This window comes from Oryctolagus cuniculus, chromosome 10 (assembly GCF_051225735.1).
Source record: "Oryctolagus cuniculus isolate XC-2025 breed Fujian yellow rabbit chromosome 10, ASM5122573v1, whole genome shotgun sequence".
Classification (NCBI taxonomy): Eukaryota; Metazoa; Chordata; class Mammalia; order Lagomorpha; family Leporidae; genus Oryctolagus; species Oryctolagus cuniculus.
The window spans coordinates 119,577,039-119,594,814 of NC_142876.1; the positions used below are offsets into that span (position 1 = coordinate 119,577,039).

Sequence of the window (17,776 nt, forward strand, 5' to 3'; positions counted from 1 at the left end):
GAAATCTGGAAACTGAGGCTGGGCTTGCCTGCTGTGCCTCTCATCTCAGTTTGGCCTCGAATGCGCTGTTCTGGTAGCAGTAGCATTGAATCATTCCCTGTTCCCCCCACCAACTGCAGGGTCCATGAGTTAGAACCGGACGCCGTCACAGGCTGTCCCTGTGTCACCGGAACCTCGGTGTTCACCGTGGGCTCTGGTCAGTCGCTGGACGAGGATTTGTCAGGCAGCACGCAGAGTACCTGCTGGAGGGAAGGTGCCTGATGGATCTCTTGGTGGTGGCACCGGCCCCTCCCTAGTGCTTCTGAGCTCCTGTCTCTGCTGACAGTTTGCCATTGTCCTACAGTTGCCACCAAGTTGTCCTGTCTCTGACTGCGGGGTTTAGTACCTTGAATGAAGCCTTCAGGACTGTTTGTCTTAAATTTCGTTATTTGAACAGGGCAGAGAGAGAGAGAGGACAAGGTAGGTATCTTTCGTCTGCTGGTTCATTCCCCAAATTCCTGGAGCAGTCGGGACTGGGCCAGGTTAAAGCCAGGAACCCAGAACCCAGGTCTCCCATGTGGGTAGCAGGGACCCAGGTATGCAGGCCATCACTTGCTGCCTCCCAGGGTGTGCATCAGCAGGAAACTGGAATTGAAAGTCTTCGAAGGTAGCTCTCAAATGCAAGCACTGTGATATGGGACGTGTGTTTCCCAAGTGGCATCGAATCGCTGCATCGCACGCCTGCCCCCAAAGAGCCCCTTCTGCCTGAGTGTCTCCCCCGTCTGCTGGACTTCTCCCAGCCCTGCCAGATGCCTCTCCAGCCCCCGAGCACCCTGGGCACTTCCTGACCTTGGGCCCTTTGCCCACTCGCCGTAGTCCCTGTGCCGTCTCTGCTCTGTCTCACCTGGGGGGCCCCTCTCCCCACTTCAGGCTTTGCTGTCTGAATTGGGCTCCTCCCATCTCCCCGGTGTCCTTCCCGCACTCCCCTTGTGCGTGGTCTGTCCTGGGGCACTGTGATGCTGCGTTCTGTGGTCCCCGTCGATCTCTGCTGGCCACCTCCGGCAGCTCTCGGGCCCTCCCTGTGGTCGTGCTCCACTTTCCCAGCACAGACCCTGGCATGTGCTGGTCTGTGTGGGTGCAGGTGTAGACGAATGGCCGGACAAGGAAACAGGGAAAGGAAACTTGCTGTGAGACTTCCAGGTGACTTCTCTCTGCTTTCTGGAGATGTGGAGAGAGTGGTCAGCTGAGATAGGACGAGTGAGTCCTGGCGGAGTGACTACAGTCGCAACACCATATTGTGTATTTCAGAGTAACCAAAAAGGAGGATTTTGAATGTTCTCACTGCTGGAAGGACAAACAGATCAGGGTAGCGAGTGCTCAGACTGAGCCTGGGGTGACTGATTGGACCGTGGCCTGGCTGCTGCTGTTCGTGACGACACCGGGAGATCTGTCCGTGAAGGGAGTGTTTCCTCTCTGGCCCCTCTCGCCGCCGTATCCCAGCCAGCGAGCGTGCGAGTGAGATGTGTGCTAATTCTCAGCAGCAGCTGCTCACAGGGGAGTCGTCCTACCAAGACCCAGGAGTCACGCGGGAGGTAGACCCGTCTCCTGTTACAGAGCCCTGTGTGGTGCCTGCAGTATCACACGTGATTCTCTCCCAGTTCTGAGGCAGGTCTTGGGGGTCCCAGGATGCGGCAGGGCTGGGCCTTACCCGGAGTTCATTGTTGCAAGACTGCATCTGAGTGTGAGGTGCGTAGAGCAGTCCACAGAGTGCGTGTGCCCCACCTTGTGTGTCCCGGGCTCGAAGCTGGGCCTGAGCTGGGCAGCTACAATGATCCTGCGCTTTTCTGAGATTCGCTGGGCTCAGTGTTTGAGAAGGCACCTCTCTGCCCCCCTTCCTCCTGCGTGCTGCGCATCTGTCCTTAAAGGCCTGCAGGTCCCCCCCACCCCGACAATTTTGGTGGTTTGCTGACTGACAGCAAGAAGTGCTAATGATGACTGTGAGGGCTTGCTTGGTGTGCAGTGTGGGAAGGAGACTCGTCCAAGTGGCCAGGCCCCATTTGCTGCCTCCTCTAGGAGCAAACCTCTGTGTTGTGTGCTGGAATGAGATTCCTTTTGACGGTCTTTATGGAGTTACACAGAGGGGGAAGAAAACATGCAGTACACACATGCACGCACGGTGCACACAGGGATACATAGACACACTTATGTACACATGTGTATGTACACATGAAAGATACATGCATACACATTTACAGACATACATGCTCAAACACACATAGACACATGCACACATGACGCATAGATACACACGCCAAGACACACACACGCAGACACAAGCCTGGTGTCACATCCGTGTTTCTCCTTCTATCCTCTCCAAAAACCACTTGGCAGGAGTCTTTGAAGTTGCTAGGGTCAAGTCGTGGGTGATAACTGCTGTGGCTTTCAGAGACACACGTCGCTCAGCCTGGTGTTTAGCCTTCCCATCCTGTGGCAAGGCTTTGGGCCCCTGTGCAGTGCGCACAAAATACACTGACTTTGCTGTGGCTGTGATTCCGTGGGGCGCTGTCACTCGAAGTGGAAGGGGCTCATCCCATTTCCTGCCACCATCAGGGGAAGGTGCTCATGGCCAGAGCAAGAGCAGAGCTCTTGTAGGGGCTGGGCTCTTCAGCCAAGCTAATGGCTTCAGGGTGGAGACAGCTGTGGGGCTGTGGGCTGAACCCAGCAGGGCTGGCTTGGGTGAAGTGAGACTTGCTGCAAAGGCTCCTTGGAGTCAGGAGCTGGAGGCTCCCAGTCGGCGTATACTGAGCAGCCCCAGCCTTAATCATCAAGTGAATTTGAATAGATGTTGTCAGATTGTGTGTTCTTTGTCTTGTTCAAGACACTGGGCCTCTAATCACAGTCATGTTATCTGCCTCCCCCCACGAAATATGAGGACAACTTCAGAAAGTCCATGGAAAAGTGGAGTGCAATGATAAGTTTATTTTTGGTGCAAAGAACTCGAACATTTGTGAGTAGTTTTTTCATCGTATGCATTTTCCATGGAAATTTTTACAGAAATCTCCGATGTATTCAAGACTTCTTCTTTTGCACCAGAGTAACCTCATCTTTTAGCTCTATTTTTTTCATGGGCCACTTGAAATGCCTTTGCATTTGAGGTTGTCACCTTCCATGGGTCACACCCAGCTGTGGCTTCTCAGAGCCCCATGTTGATGAGTGTTTGAAAGATGTGCTGGCCTCCCCATGTTACAGGAGACATTACCTGTTGTGTAGAAGGCTTGGAAAATACACATAAGCATGGTGGTTAGTATAGAAGTCAGCAACAGAGCCCTGGGCTGAATCTGGTCTTTGCCTGTTTTTATCTGAATGAGGGTTCCTGGGACAGCCAGGTGCATCATTTCTGCATGTCTGTGGGGACAGAGCTGAGGAGCTGTACCACAGACCTGTGGCCTGCAAAGCATAAAATGCTGTCTGTCTGGCCCCTGCCAGGAGGAGTTTGCCAAGCCCTGGCTTCACCTGGGGCCCAGGGTTGATGCGAGGAGCAGGCCTGTGGGCCCATGGGGCGTGGTTTGCTGTCTTTTCCCTGTGCGTGGGTGGCTGTAATCCTGTCTTGGGAGGACTGAGCCACCCATCCTGTTTTCGTAACCTCCCTTTGTCCTTTGATAATACTTGATGGGCATTTTCTAAGGCCGTGGACTCCTCCCATGTGACGTGAACTTGAAGCTGCACAGGAGTTCGTGGCCTGGAGGGGCCAGGAATCTTGACTGACCCGCCTGCCGCTGGGTGCTTGTGCTGTATGCAAGCTGTCACGTTCCGGGCTGTGATAACTCCCTGCCCAGAGAGTCCTCTGTGTACATGCCTGCAGGCCCTTGGGGGGGATTCACCCCTCTCCATTGACAGTTACTCTGTCACTCAGGTCTGCCTGGCCTCCCGCTACGCTGGGGACCCACGAGGGCAGGGACCCTCCTCGTGGCCTCTCCTGCAGACACAGGGGTGTTCTCATATCCATCCCTTTTCCATCACTAAGACAAAGCATCTGAGGCCGGGAAACTCAGCACAGAGTTCTGGAAGTCTGAGGGGGTGACATCAGCGTGGGCCTCACAGTGGGTGGAGCCACAGTGGCTGGAGCAGTGGCTAGAGGGAGAAATCGCACAGTGAGACAGGAAGCCAGAGAGCAGGCAGGGGCCAGGCTCCCTCCCCTGAGATGGAACTCAAGGTCCCCCGATAACTACCGGGATGAAGGTGGCGACCCCCTCCACCCCAGCCATGGTGGCTGCTGATCAGGCCGTGCCGGGGACAGGGTGTGGCAGAGTGGCCCTCCCCTCTCAGCTCGTCCCCTGCTGGCGGCCCTCCTGCATGGCTCACCTACGAGACCAGGGTCTCCAGTTCTGCAGAGCTTTCACAGTGGGGTTCTGGACACTGTGTTAGTTTCCTGTGGCTGCTGGAGCTGCTGACCGAGTCCAGTCCTGGAAGCCCAGAGCCTGAGGTCGGTTTCACCAGGCAACAGTCCATGTGCTGGCTTAGCGGTGATCCCCCTCCCCTACCCCGAGGCACCAGGGGAGAACCTGCCCCCTGCCTCTGCCCACTCGTAGGCTGCCTGCAATCCTTGGCTTGTAGCCGCATCACACATCTCTGCTGCTGGTCTCATCTGGCCCAAATCTCCTCCTCCTCTCCCCTGTGAGGGTGACTGTGGGACTGCGACTCCCCTGAGGGACTGCATTCAGCATTTGCCCACCTGGCCCAAGATAATCCCTCTGTCTCAAAAAACCTCTGGTCACGGCTGCCTTGCCCCTTCTTGCCAGGAAGGTCACTCACAATTCTAGGAGTTAGGAGCTGGGAATGTTCTGAGGGCCATTATTCAGTTTGTGCCATATACATTTCATTTCTTCATTTAGAAATCCAAGGAAGGGTAGGGGTCTTCCAAAAAGTATTTGGAAAAAGTCTATCATGAAAAAACTGCGTGGATATCAAAATGTTGTTGGCATTAAAAAAAACCCTCATAATCCTGTTTCCCTGTGAACTTTTCAACATGCTCTTGAGTTTGTGACCTACCACGCTAGCAGGCACAGGTGCCACGCCAGTGCCTGTGGGAGGGGCTGCAGGCAAAAGAGCTGCATGCAGCCCGGTGCCAGGAGAGCCAGGTCCTGGCATCACATGGGGGTGGGGCTCGCTGTCCCGTGCAGCCCCCTTTGTAAGCTTCACTGTTTGCTGAAGTGAGGGACAAGCACTCCTGCAGTCACGTGTCGGTGCGGGGGAAGAGGTGGCGATTTTATGTGGCCCCCAGAGGGAAATAGCATTGACTCACAGACGAGTTGCTTCCTTTTGGGTCATGCAACCTCAGCCTTCTGAGAGAAGGTTGCCCTGAGCTGCGTGCCTGTCTTCGACACCTCCCGTAAACGTTTGCAAATTCCCCTTATCAGGAGCCCGTGAGTCTCGGGTTGCAGGATCTCGGTGGGCTTTAGTGATGGTATTTGGTGTCCGCCGTGTTAACTTGTGTGGTTGCCTTCTGTTAGTGGTGAGTGATTGCGGTGTTGCCATTTGCAGTGATATCATAAAGCATTCCACAAGGAAAAAACAAGGTGATTTAAACCCAGGAAGTGAGTGTGGGGTGGGCCGTCTTCAGCGAAGGCGCACTGCGGGGCTGGCTGTGGGGCTTGGGGAGGGTGTTCCCCAGGCCACGCGGACAGTGGGGTTGAACACGTTTGGAGAAGCACCCCGGTCAGGGGATGCAGCTGGAGGTTCAACTTATCTCTCCCCACTTAAACATGTCTGACCTTCAGGGACCCGTGGCCACCAGGCTGGGAGTGGTGACTGGAACCAGAGATTGATCACAGCCCTTGGTCAATGCAGAGCCCCTGGAGGGAGGGTCGTGGCCTCCTCCTGGCTCCTCCTTGCATCTCTCTGAGCACCTGGAAGCTATGGAGGCAGCTTCTGTGGGAGGGAATAGCTGTGAGTGGGACACAGACGTGCGGACGCGGTAGGGACCCTTCTTACCACCCGGCTTTCTGCTGCTGCTGCCTGCCGAGCAGGGGTGGCTTAGCAGTCTGAGCAGGGGGCCCAGGCACAGGGCCAGCAGAACTGAGTCTGCTTCTGGGCTGTGGTGGGGTGTGTCTCCTGTCTCCCACCCCTACAGCCCTGGATATGTGCCCACCGCTAATCCCCTGTGAGGTCAGAGATCTCCCGCAGGCTGCATGGCCCTGGCCGTGGTTAGATACCACTCAGCTCTGCAGCACCTTCCCGCACACTCTGCGGGAAGTACTCGGGGAGCACCTGCTGTTTCCCTGGGGCCCTCCCACCCCCACACAGCTGCAGGCAGATAGGACTGGCCTAGAGAAAGGCCCCTGGGGCTGGAGGCCTTTGATTGACTGTGAGAGTGCGGAAGACAGAGCGTATGACCTGGCTGATTAGGTGCAGTGTGCGTGACACGTGCTCAGGCAGCCCTCTGGTGAGGGGTAGGAGATGAGGGCTCTGAAGGCCCCTTAATGTTTCGTGCACATTGCACCTGTGTGCCTCAGTCACCTGCTCTGAGGGGGGAAGGTCCCTCCTATGACCGTGGCATGGCCCATGGAGATAATTCCTGGAAGCACTCAGTTTCAGCAACGTCTGCTCTTATTCCTGAGATTTTGCAGTGGGAAAAGCCAAGTCCCAGAGAGGTCAAGTGACTTGCCCAAGGTCACGCGCCTAGCCAGCTGAGTCAGCCCAGATCCGGCCCTTGGCACTGCACGGATCAGGGCTGAGACTGTGATCACCTGAGGGTCTGCCCTATCTGGGGCGGATTCCTGGAGCCATGGGGAGCAGAGTGGCAGAGTCCTTGGGGCCTTGGGGCCAGCAGGGCTGGAGAAGGGCCGGGGATGGGGAGTCTGCCCAGCACTGGTGAGAACTTTATGTGGGGCCTGGGTAGGGAAGGAGGGCAAGTTGCTGAGTTCTCAGGGCCGGGTCAAGGGTTAGAACTGATTGGGGCAGCGAAGCAGCATTGACCATTGCTTGTATGGTCATTCTCTGGGCCCCTCTTTCTAACCCAGGAGGGCCTCCTGCAGGCTGGGGGCTGAGGTCTCTGGGAGTGAGTTGTTGGCATTCCTAACTGGTCAGACCTGTTCAGCTGGGCTGTAGGCTTGGCATCAAGTTTCTGGCTTTGTCTGCTTTTTTCCCCCTTCCTTTTTTATTAGGGAAAATCTCAGACACTGCAGATGTATAGAGAATAGAATGAGAAGCCCGCTCCCCTTGCCCACTACAGCAGACCCTCAACAGTAACTCAAGGCCAGTCTTGTTCTGCCTTAAACTGCTCTCCATCCAGGGACCCAAGGTTTTTAAGAAGCGAAGTTTAGCCTGTCTGCCTTTTCAGTAGTTCTGGGACTCTCCCAGGAGCACAGTTGGATTCTGCCTCATTTTCCGCAGTGTCAGGGCCTAGTGCAGAGGCCTCTAGCGCTGGCACTTGCACTTCTGTGAGTACGAGTGGGTCACGCAGAGGCCGAGGCTGCTCCTGCACAGCTGCCAGAGGAAGCTCGTGCGGTTGTTCACTGCACATGGGTGGTGACGGTCAAAGACACGGGCGACCTGAACGTCCTGCCGAGACGCCTGGCTAGCAGTGTTCACGGTGGAATTTGATAGTGCCATGGAGCAGGATGAGGGGTGTCTCTGTGCAGTGCTATGGCCTGCCCCGCAATGTGTTCTAAAAAGAGCAAGGTAAGGGACCCAGCACTGTGCCGGCAAACAGATGAAACAGCGTGGCTGACGTCTGCACACACGGTCCCTAGATGCTCTTGCTTCTGGAAGGGTACACATGAACCCGCTTCCCCAGCTGCCTTGGTGGGTGGGACAAAGCGGCGATGGGCAGGGAGGGGAGAGACTTCTCGGTACACCTTTGTAACTTTCAAATTTTTTGTATGTAGTAAAAAAAAGAATTCCTATACATCCTACTTAGAAATTGGATTCCTCTTTTCTATAAACCTAAATTGCTCTAAACAATAAAAGCAATTAATTTTATAAAAAGGACATTTATCCTTTTTAATGAGTTGAAATGTAAGTCCATGTAAAAGCTTGGACACAGGTGTTTATGACAGCTTTATTCTTGATTGCTAATGACTAGAAGCAACCAGTGTGTCTTTGATAGATGAAGGAAGATAAAGATTATGGCTGTTATTCCAAACAATAGCATCTTGCTTGCATCAAGATAAAAAAAAATGCGCTCTCAGGCCCTGGAGAGATGCGGGAGCACCCTCTGTGCCTGTTGCTGAGTGACAGGAGCTGGTCTGCAAAGACTACACGTGGGCAGGGCCCCGCTCCATGGCATTCCAGAAAAGGCAAAACCAGGGAGACAGAAGCTGGGGCAGTGGGGGCCAGGGCCTGGAGCAGGGTGGGGCAGACCTCAAGGGAGGGGTGATTCGGGGGTGTGCTTTGTGCAGGGAAGCTGTCCTGGGTGACACAGCAAGGGTGCGTAGGTGTCACACTGGCTCCGACCAGTGTACCGCGCCAACACAAGGCAGAGGACCCTGTGCTTCCTGGTGGAGGTTTTGGTAAAAGAGAATTTCTAGCTCCGTTGGGTCTGAAGGCTCTCTCTGCTTCTGCTTAAGAGGCTGTGGCTGTGGGGGCTGTGGCTGGGCCCGAGTTTCACTGTGGGTGCTACAATGGTACTCCAGAGAGAAGGGGGCTTTGAAGGTTGGAGGGGTTTAGCCTTGATCCACGTGGTGGGGAGCTACAGAGAATCCTATCGGGAGAGTGCCCTGGGGAGATTTGTGCTTTGGGAGACCTGGGTTACAGCATTAACATTGCCCTTCTCTGTGCCTCGTGTTCTTGTCTATCAACCAGGAGGCTGCACTAGGTCGTCAGGAGGTCATCTCCAGCTCTGAGGTTCTGAGATCCAAGCCTGTCCCCACTTTGCAACCCCTTCCCTCCCGGCTCCAGCCTTTTGTCTTCCTGCCTCTCAATGCTGTGGCCTGGCTGGAACCATTCTGGGAAGGGGCACCTGCTGGGTGGAGCCTGTGTTCCTTTTTATTTTCTGCTCCCTCTTTGTCATCATCAAAGAGGAAGAGCAAATCTGTGTGGTCTCCTAGCAGCAATTTGAAAGGGAGTTAGAAACAAGGAGATGGGTGATCCAGTGTCCTCCGGGCTCCAGGACAGGGCCACCCTGGCTTCTACAGGGCCACAGCCTTGACCATGCCCCACCCAGCCTGGGAGGCTGAGGCTGCTGCTCCATCCCCATCACCGCTGAGTGACGTAGCAGCACTTCCTCTAAGGTGGGAGGCCTGGCCCTGTGGTGTGGTCGGCAGTATTTCTTGGCAGCGCCACTCCAGCTCACCATCTTGCTATGGGAAGGACACGGGTTTCATACAGATGGATTAAAGGTGACTTTTGTTTTGAAAGTGCAAAACAAGGCTGATGCACAAAACATAGGCAAAATCCTATGGGTGCCAGTCCAGGGTACTGTCCGCAGGGATCTCGGTCTCTCTCCTGGCTCTGCTGGGTGCCAGCTGCTGGTCGCACAGGTCAGCAGCTTTTCTGGAGCCTTTGCTTCCCCACCCACGGGGAAAGTGGGTGCACAGTAGCAGCACCCACGTTGCCTGGGGCTGTGAGTAGCTGAGCGCTCAGACCCTGGACCCTAGCTGGGCCGTGTTCAGTGCTGGCAGCCATTCTGGAGATGGCTGTAGCAGCAGATGGTCTACAAGGAGCTTGGGAAGCATCTGGAAGCATTTCTGTCACCTGGGTGGCTGCAGCAGGGCTGGCCTGTGGCAGCTGCTGGGTCTCTGTGCAGTGCTGTAAGCTGGCGCCTGGCAGGTGCGGCTGCGCAGTTGCTGTGGCTCAGAGAGCGACAGGCGACCTTGGGTGAGTGCCTGGCCTTGGTTTACACGAGGCCTTGGTTTTCTCATCTTAAAAAAGATGGTACTATCCATGGTGAGCGTGCGTGGTGTGAGGTGTGTATGTGTGGCTTGTGGTACGTGTTGTGTGTGTGGTGTAGTGTCTGGTACGCGTGTGAGGTGGATGCTGTGGGGGGGTGTGCATGTTTATTTCTGTGTGCATTTGTGTCTGGTGAGGCTCTTAGAATCATAGTAATTAATGCAATTGGATAAAAACACCTGATAAAGGTAACAGTAACTTACTACATAGACATTGATAATATCCTGATGACCTATTAATTTATGTTTTGAAATTGTCATGTATTTGAAGGGTGGAGAGAGAGAGAGAGAGAGAGAGAGAGATCGATCTCCTACTTGCTGATTCACTCCCCAAATTCCCCTAAAAGCTGGGATTGGGCCAGGCTGAAGTCAGGAGCTGGGAACTCTCTGGGTCTTCCACTTGGGTCATAGGTAACCAAATCATTGGACCGTCAGCTGCTGCCTCCCACAGCCAGAATTAGGAGTGGAACTGGGACTGAAACTCAGGCATTCTGATCTGGGATGTGAGTGTCCCAAGAGGGGTCTCAGCCACTGCCCCTAATGCCTGCACCTTTGAAGACCTATTATGTGCTGGGAGAACACACCCTCAGAGCTTACGTTGCACCAGAGGGGATGGGTTAGACATGACTGGCATCCCTGAAAGGATGGATAGAAAGTTCCAGACACACCTAGGTCACTGTTAGTCCCCTGGGAACTGTGGGGGGAGGGGCAGCTAGGCTTCCCTGGGGAACAGCCCTTGACGTGGGCTCTGCAGCAGTGGTCTTCAGTTCCTTTGCTTGTCTTCCCTCTGCCTGAACTTTGAGGGGAGAACCCTGCTTAACGTATTTTAACTTGATGTCTGAAATGCTTCATTCTAAGTCTGTGGTTAGGGATCTAATTCCTGCCATGTTTAAATGTTGACATTTTATAATAACGTCACTCTTTCTATTTTTTAAAAGATTTATTTTATATATTTGAAAGAGTTATAGAGAGAGGTAGAACCATAGAGAAAGGTCTTCCATCTGTTGGTTCACTCCCCAAATGGAGGCAACGCCCAGAGCTGAGCTGATTGGAAGCCAGGAGCCAGGAGCTTCCTCTGGGTCTCCCACACGGGTGCAGGGGTCCAAGGACTTAGCCCATCCTCTGCTGCTTTCCCAGGCCACAGCAGAGAGCTGGATTGGAAGAGGAGCAGCTGGAACTTGAACTGGCACCCATATGGGATGCTGGCACTGCAGGCCAGGACTTTAACCCGCTGCGCCACAATGCCGGCCCCCATCACTCTCTTAAGATGTATCAAATGGAAACTAAATAAAGCAGTGTTAGATTTTTGTCCTCCTACCCAAATGTCACATGTCTGGTGTGTTCATCACGTGTAAGACGCCAGATCCAAGTGTCAGGTGTATGTAGTGTGATGGCTTTACCACTGTCCCTGCAGCTCAGGTCAAGGGGGCTGTGCCCAGCCCCCCTGGAGGCACCTTCTGCCCATCTCAGCCGGGACCCTCACCAGTACAGGGAAGTCTTTGTTGTATCCCCCTGGTGACCACAGGGGTGACTGGACTGCAGCTGCTGCTGCCTGGTGTCCCGAGAAAGGGTTGGACTGCACGCTGCCAGCCTGGACAAGGTGAAAACCCCAGCTCACTGTACATTTTCTACCAAGTGATGGACGGCTTTGGTCCCATGGTAAAGTCGGAAGTGTGGAGTCAGACTGTCCTGCAGTGGGGTCATCTGCAGCTCCACATGCTGTCATGTGTCCTGGTGGTTTTCAGTAAACACCAGCTGTGTGTTTGCAGGTGCGGGTGTAGGTGGTGGCAGGGTGTCCCTTGTCCTGTATCCTAGTGTTCCAGGGTGAATCTCTGCCATTCGCACATATCCCTTCCCTGTCTGTGGGCATTTCAGATCGTTCCTGGGACTTGGCTGTGAAGCTGTTTCTATGCTTGCGTGGTCTTCAAGCACTCATTGCTGCTACATGTGTGACTGTATGTGCCATTGCCAGGTCAAAGGTTAAATATAACATACACTGCAGCCCATCAAAAATCCCCAGAAAAATCCCAAATTTTACAGTGTTCCTTTCTTTATATGCCTGGTTTTTTTTTAAAAAAGGGATTTATTTGTTTTTAGTTATTTGAAGTACAGAGTGACAGAGAGTGAGGGAGAGATCTTCCATCCACTGGTTCACTCCCCAGTTGCCCACAGCTGCCGGTGCTGGGGCAGGCTGGAGCTAGGAGTCTGGAACTCTGTCTGAGTCTCCCGTGTGAGTGGCAGGGGCACTAGTACTTGGGCCATCATCTGCTGCCTTCCTGGGCATTTCTGCAGGAAGCTGGATCTGAAATGGAGCAGCCAGCATTTGGATATGCGATGCCAGTATCACAAGCTGTGACCCCACCCACTGTGCGTGCTGCCAGCCCTTCCTCTACCTTTACGAACACAGACTCACAATTCCCTTCTACGTCCTTCACAGGGTTTTCTGTTATTATATTCATGCTACAAGTCTCTTAGCCTCGTACTTTTTACCCAGCGTGTATGTGTGAGCTGGAAAAGCTCTTCTTTGACCATGCACCCTGAGGATCTTGATTTGGCCTTGATTTATGCTTGCAACCATCGCTAATGCACAGTCTGCCACAACAGCACTGCTGCTTTCCGCATCTGAACAGTTATCAAGCGTAAACAATAACACGGGACATGCTTCTTACGACGAGATGGGTGGGGTGATGGTGGTGATGCTTCTCAAACCGGACACACCAGATCCCTGCCAGGAGCCTCGTTGGGAAGAAGATCTGATTCCAAAGGCCTGGGCTGAGGCCTGAGATTCTGTGTTTTGGTTCTTTAGCTTGACTGGGGTGTCTGGCTGGCACACAGAAGGACTGCACTGTTAGCACAGGTATTTTGGTGACTTTGGGTACTTCTGTGCCTCGTGAGCCCCCTGGTGAGGCTGATGCACCTTCTGGGCCCTGCACTGCACTTTGAGCAGCAGGGGCTGGTGGTTTCCTTTGCTACAGGAAGATTGGCTCACATCCATTTTTTTTTTCTCAGCTGCTTGTCATTTTATTTATAACCATCGCCTACTACAAGGAAAACAAGTGTTTTTAAAGCAGCATTGCAACATTGTATTCCTGGTAATTTATGCAAGCCAAACGATGAGTAAATAAATGATACGGGACTAAAACTCATCATGTTTTCTGCCATCAGTGGCCACTGGACTTAGGACTGGTCCCAGACCCTGATCTCGATTTGGGCCTGGACCTGGACTGTGATCTTGACTGAGGTTTGGATCTAGATGCTGCTTTTATCCTTTCTGTTTGCTCTCTTGAGCCAGATAACAGGTTTTGAAATTTGTTTTTTGTTTTTTTTTTTTAAAGATTTGTTTATGTATTTGAAGGTCAGGGTTACACAGAGAGAGAAGGAGAGGCAGAGGCAGAGGCAGAGAGAGAGAGAGAGAGAGATCCTACATCTGCTTGTTCACTCCTCAGTTGGCCACAACAGCTGGAGCTGCGCCAATCCAAAGCCAGGAGCCAGGAGCTTCTTCCAGGTCTTCCACACGGTGCAGGGGCCCAAGGACTTGGGCCTTCGTCTACTGCTTTCCCAAGCCATAGCAGAGAGCTGGATTAGAAGTGGAGCAGCCGGGACTCAAACCGGCACCCATATGGGATGTCAGCACTGCAGACTGAGGCTTTACCCGCTACGCCACAGGGCCGGCCCCTTGTAATGTGTTTTAGAGGTGCTTCTGGCTTTGGTGTGTGATGCAGACCCAGGACATGATACAAGCTTTTCTTTCTTGGGCTGGGTCTTAGACTGTGACCCTGAATTGGGTTTAGATCTTGAGAAAGATCAGTTTTGGTAACACCCACATTTTTAATTGTCGTGTTGGTTGGCATCTTGACATTTTGGGAGCACTGCACTGTGGTCCTATTCTGGACCAGTGAAAACTTGATCTCCCTCCCATGGAGGGAACAGGGTGTGGTGCCGAGGAGGGTGAGGAGACAAGGGGTGGTCTCTGGGCAGCAGTTGCCTCCCCATACCCCCTCTGCCTGCAGACCCCTCGGGAGGGTCTTGTACACCCACAGTGAGCCTGCCCCAGTTTGTAGAGATCTCCTTGGACACTGGCTGCTCTTTCTGACAGGTATGCGGTTGGGCAGGTGAGAGCTGACATCACTGTGGGAGAGCGGCTTGGAGAGCCACTGTGGGCTCAATCCTGAGAAGGAAAGTTTGGGGCTGGGTGGGGGAGGCCCTGAATTCCAGGCTAAGGGGTTGGACGTGTTCCCGAGCACAGGGGCTGCAGGTGTACCTGAGTAGGTGGCCGGCGGAGCTGAGTAGGGCAGCTTGTGGGGTGGTCAGGAGGGGTCAGGGTGTGGGGACGGTGAGGGGGACAGTGTTACAGGCTTGAAAGCGAGGCTAGCTGTGTGCATCAGGATTCAGCCGTGTTTTCCACACCAGCTCCCAGTCCTGGGGCTTGTGCCCTGCTGTGCAGACCTGGCTTGGTCGTCAGTGTTACCTGAAGTGGCACCTGCGACGTTTGTTTATGGGGAGAACACACATGTGGCTTAAGGCCTCACCACTTCCCTACTGGCCTCCCAGCCCCACCTGTGTAGGGGGAATTGTGTCTTCTGCCCCTTCCACCGCCTATTTGCCCTTTGCTGATTGACAGAGCAGCTTGGGCTGAGGCCTGTGTTAATGAAATGACACCCTGACAAGAGGGACTCCATTTTAGAGCACTCAAGAGTCCATCTTGGGAAAGCACCCCCTACTGTGACACCTGGTCTGAAACTATGATCGGAAACTTACAGAGCAGGGGCTGGCGCCACGGCGCAGTAGGTTAATCCTCCGCCTGTGGCGCCGGCATCCCATATAGGCCCCGGGTTCTAGTCCCGGCTGCTCCTCTTCCAGTCCAGCTCTCTGCTGTGGCCTGGGAGAGCAGTGGAGGATGGCCCAAGTCCTTGGACCCTGGCACCCACATGGGAGACTAGGAAGAGGCACTTGGCTCCTGGCTTTGGATCGGCACAGCTCCGACTGTTGCGGCCATTTGGGGAGTGACCCAAGTCTCTCCTTCTCACTGTCTGTAACTCTACCTCTCAAATAAATCAATAAAAAAACTAAAAAAAAAAAAGAAGAAGAAGAAAGCTTACACAGTAGCAATAACTGCATCCTACTTGTCGGGGCATAGAAATTCCCTAGTGTGATCGCTCAAGCTTAAAACAGAGGCTGCGCTTGGATTAATGTCAAGATTATAACTGAAATTGTTAAGATTGCAGTTGGTGTTGTCAAGAGTGTAATTGGTGTTAGTTTCGCATAGGCCTTAGGTCAGCTTGACCCTAGTAACCATGTATTCCACACCCCCATCCTCGCAACCATGTATTCCCTCTCCTGTCCTGTGGTTTCTGCTTTTATAAACCCTGTTGCTCTGAGTTTCGGGGTCAAGAGTTCTTTAGGGCAGGAGCCCACCCTCCACCGCCAGCAATGAAGGACCGGCAGATTTGATCAATGTGTGGCGCTCCTCTGTTTGCATCGCTCAGGTACAGCAGTGAGCAGCAGCGTGTAATTAGCATTTTACACGTTACCTGTGGTCGTTGAGGGGATTTCATCTGTCCCAGGGTGCAGGTGGTGCTAGCTGCCCGCTGCATTGCAGTGACGGGAGGGTTCACCTTCCACGGTGCACTGCAGTAAGAAAAGCCAGTCAGTCTACCCGATCGTGTGGAAGAGAGAGCACTGGGGCTGGCACGTGGGCACGGAGGAGACTGGTGGCACCAGTCTGTGGCTGGAGTTTGGGAAACATGTGGTTAGGACTGGGGCTGGGGAAACATTTCTGCCAAGGGCCATGTGGATATTCATAACGTCCTTCATGGGTCATATACAATTATCAGCTTAAAAATGAGCCTGGTATGGGTTTATTGAATTTCTAGTCCCGCCTGTGGATGCCTTGGCAGAGCCAGACCCAAAGATCTCGTGGGCCCCATATGGCCTGCGGGCTGGACATTGCCCCCCTTCCCCCGTGGTTGAGTGGCAAAGACAGGCACGTGCCGAGTCTGTGCCAAGGCTCTGTCCAGCAAGGCTTTGGTGTGTGTGTGTAGGGGGGTGCTGCTTGAATTGCAGTGCCCGGCTGTGGCCCCAAGTGTGCTGGGGCCCCCACCGCCGTCCCTGCCAGCAGCCTAACGTGCTCTCTGCGTCTGCCCACAGAGATCCGCACGCAGCTGGTGGAGCAGTTCAAATGCCTGGAGCAGCAGTCGGAGTCGCGGCTGCAGCTGCTGCAGGACCTCCAGGAGTTTTTCCGCAGGAAAGCCGAGATCGAGCTGGAGTACTCCCGCAGCCTGGAGAAGCTGGCCGAGCGCTTCTCCTCCAAGATCCGCAGCTCCCGGGAGCACCAGTTCAAGTGAGAAGTGGCTGGGGTGGGACGGTGGGAGGCAGGGCGGGGTGGGGGGGAGCAGGAAGGAGCTGCGCCCAGGGCCCTGGGTCTCAGCCTCCCGGACTCCCGGTGAGCACAGAAGCAGTTCCCACACAGCAGGCAGGGCCTGAGCTGGTAGCCCCAGAAAAGTGCTTGTGGGCACACACAAGGTGCACGGTCAGTCGTGTGGCTCTTAGTATTGTGCCCACTGCTGCGTGCTGACTGGACCCAGGGCGTCAGCCTGCCCGCAGCCCGTTTCCTGCAGCGTGGGTGCTGTGGGGCTCCCTCTCCGAGGAGCCGAAGCCTGGAGCGTCCTCTTCCTCGTGTGCTGGAGGGCCCCGGCTGGGCTCCTTCGTCCCCTTATTAATTATTTACTGGGCACGAGCTCCCTGTCCTGAGTTCTCATGCCCCTCGCGTGCGCCGAGTTCTCTGAGGCTCAGTGCGTGTAGCATCGACGTGCAGGCGCTGCCTCAGCTGCAGAAGCTTCCTGCGCAGGCAGGAGAGCTCCTGTGCCTGTGTTCACCCCAGCCAGCCTGTGCGTCCCACAGCGGGCCCCTCCCCGCCTCCCCACGTCAGCTCTCATGCAGACGCCCCTGCACCCCTGAGCCCAGGGACTTGCTCCTTCTCTCCTCTTCCGATCCCCTCTCCTCGGGTCCAATCCTTCCCCCTCTGCACCTGCTTTCTTTAAAATGCACATAACCCTGACCACCTGTGAAATGTGTGCATCTATTGCCTTCTCCAACCATCAAGTTCTTATATTGAAACTCCATGTCCTTTAAATTCTAACTCTGCCTCCTCCTTCCCCTGGGCCCTGGCATTCACCCTACTTTGCATCCCTGGGCCTTGGCCAGGCTTGTACCTCGTGTAAGTGGGGTTGTGCAGTTACGCAGCCCTGTGGTGCCTGGACTGAACTGGGCAGACACTGGGAGGGCGCTCAGTCTGGAACTCTAAAGACGGTGGCTCCGTCACTGCTGCCCCCTGTTTTAGCAGGAAGCTGGGGTCAGGTGTAGGAGGTAGGTTTTGAGTGCAGGAATTCTGATTTGGGATGCGGACATCTTTTTTTTAAAAGATTTATTTACTTACTTGAGAGGTAGAGTTATAGACAGGGAGGGGGAGAGACAGAGAAAGGTCTTCCATCTGCTTTTTTTTTTTTTTTCCCACTTCCTAAATAGCTGCAATGGCTGGAGCTGGACTGATCCAAAGCCAGGAACCAGGAGCTTCTTCTGGGTCCCGCATGTGGGTTCAGGGACCCAAGGACTTGGGCCATCTTCTACTGCTTTCTCAGGCCATAGCAGAGCTGGATCAGAAGAGTAGCAGCCAGGATATGGACTGGCGCCCGTATGGGATGCCAGTGCCACAGGAGGAGGCTTAATGTACCACACACCACAGCGCCAGGCCCGGGATGCAGGCATCTTAAATGACACCTCTTTAAAATTTTTTAAAAAAGATTTATGTTATTTATTTGAAAGAGTTACAGAGAGAGAGGTACAGCCAGAGAGAGAGAGAGAGAGAGAGAGAGGTCTTCCATTCCATTGGTTCACTCCCCAATGACCACAAT

General features: G+C 54.1%; 1 protein-coding gene across 5 annotated transcripts in view; it reads left to right on the forward strand.

Moving 5' to 3' along the window:
* SRGAP3 (SLIT-ROBO Rho GTPase activating protein 3) overlaps positions 1–17,776 on the forward strand; it is a 247,013-nt gene that overhangs the window by 107,317 nt on the left and 121,920 nt on the right. For all 5 annotated transcript variants that reach the window (XM_070051214.2, XM_070051215.2, XM_070051218.2 and 2 more), the window contains exon 2: positions 16,014–16,206. In XM_070051214.2, the coding sequence (XP_069907315.2) occupies positions 16,014–16,206 (193 nt within the window). The remainder of the gene's footprint in view (positions 1–16,013; positions 16,207–17,776) is intronic.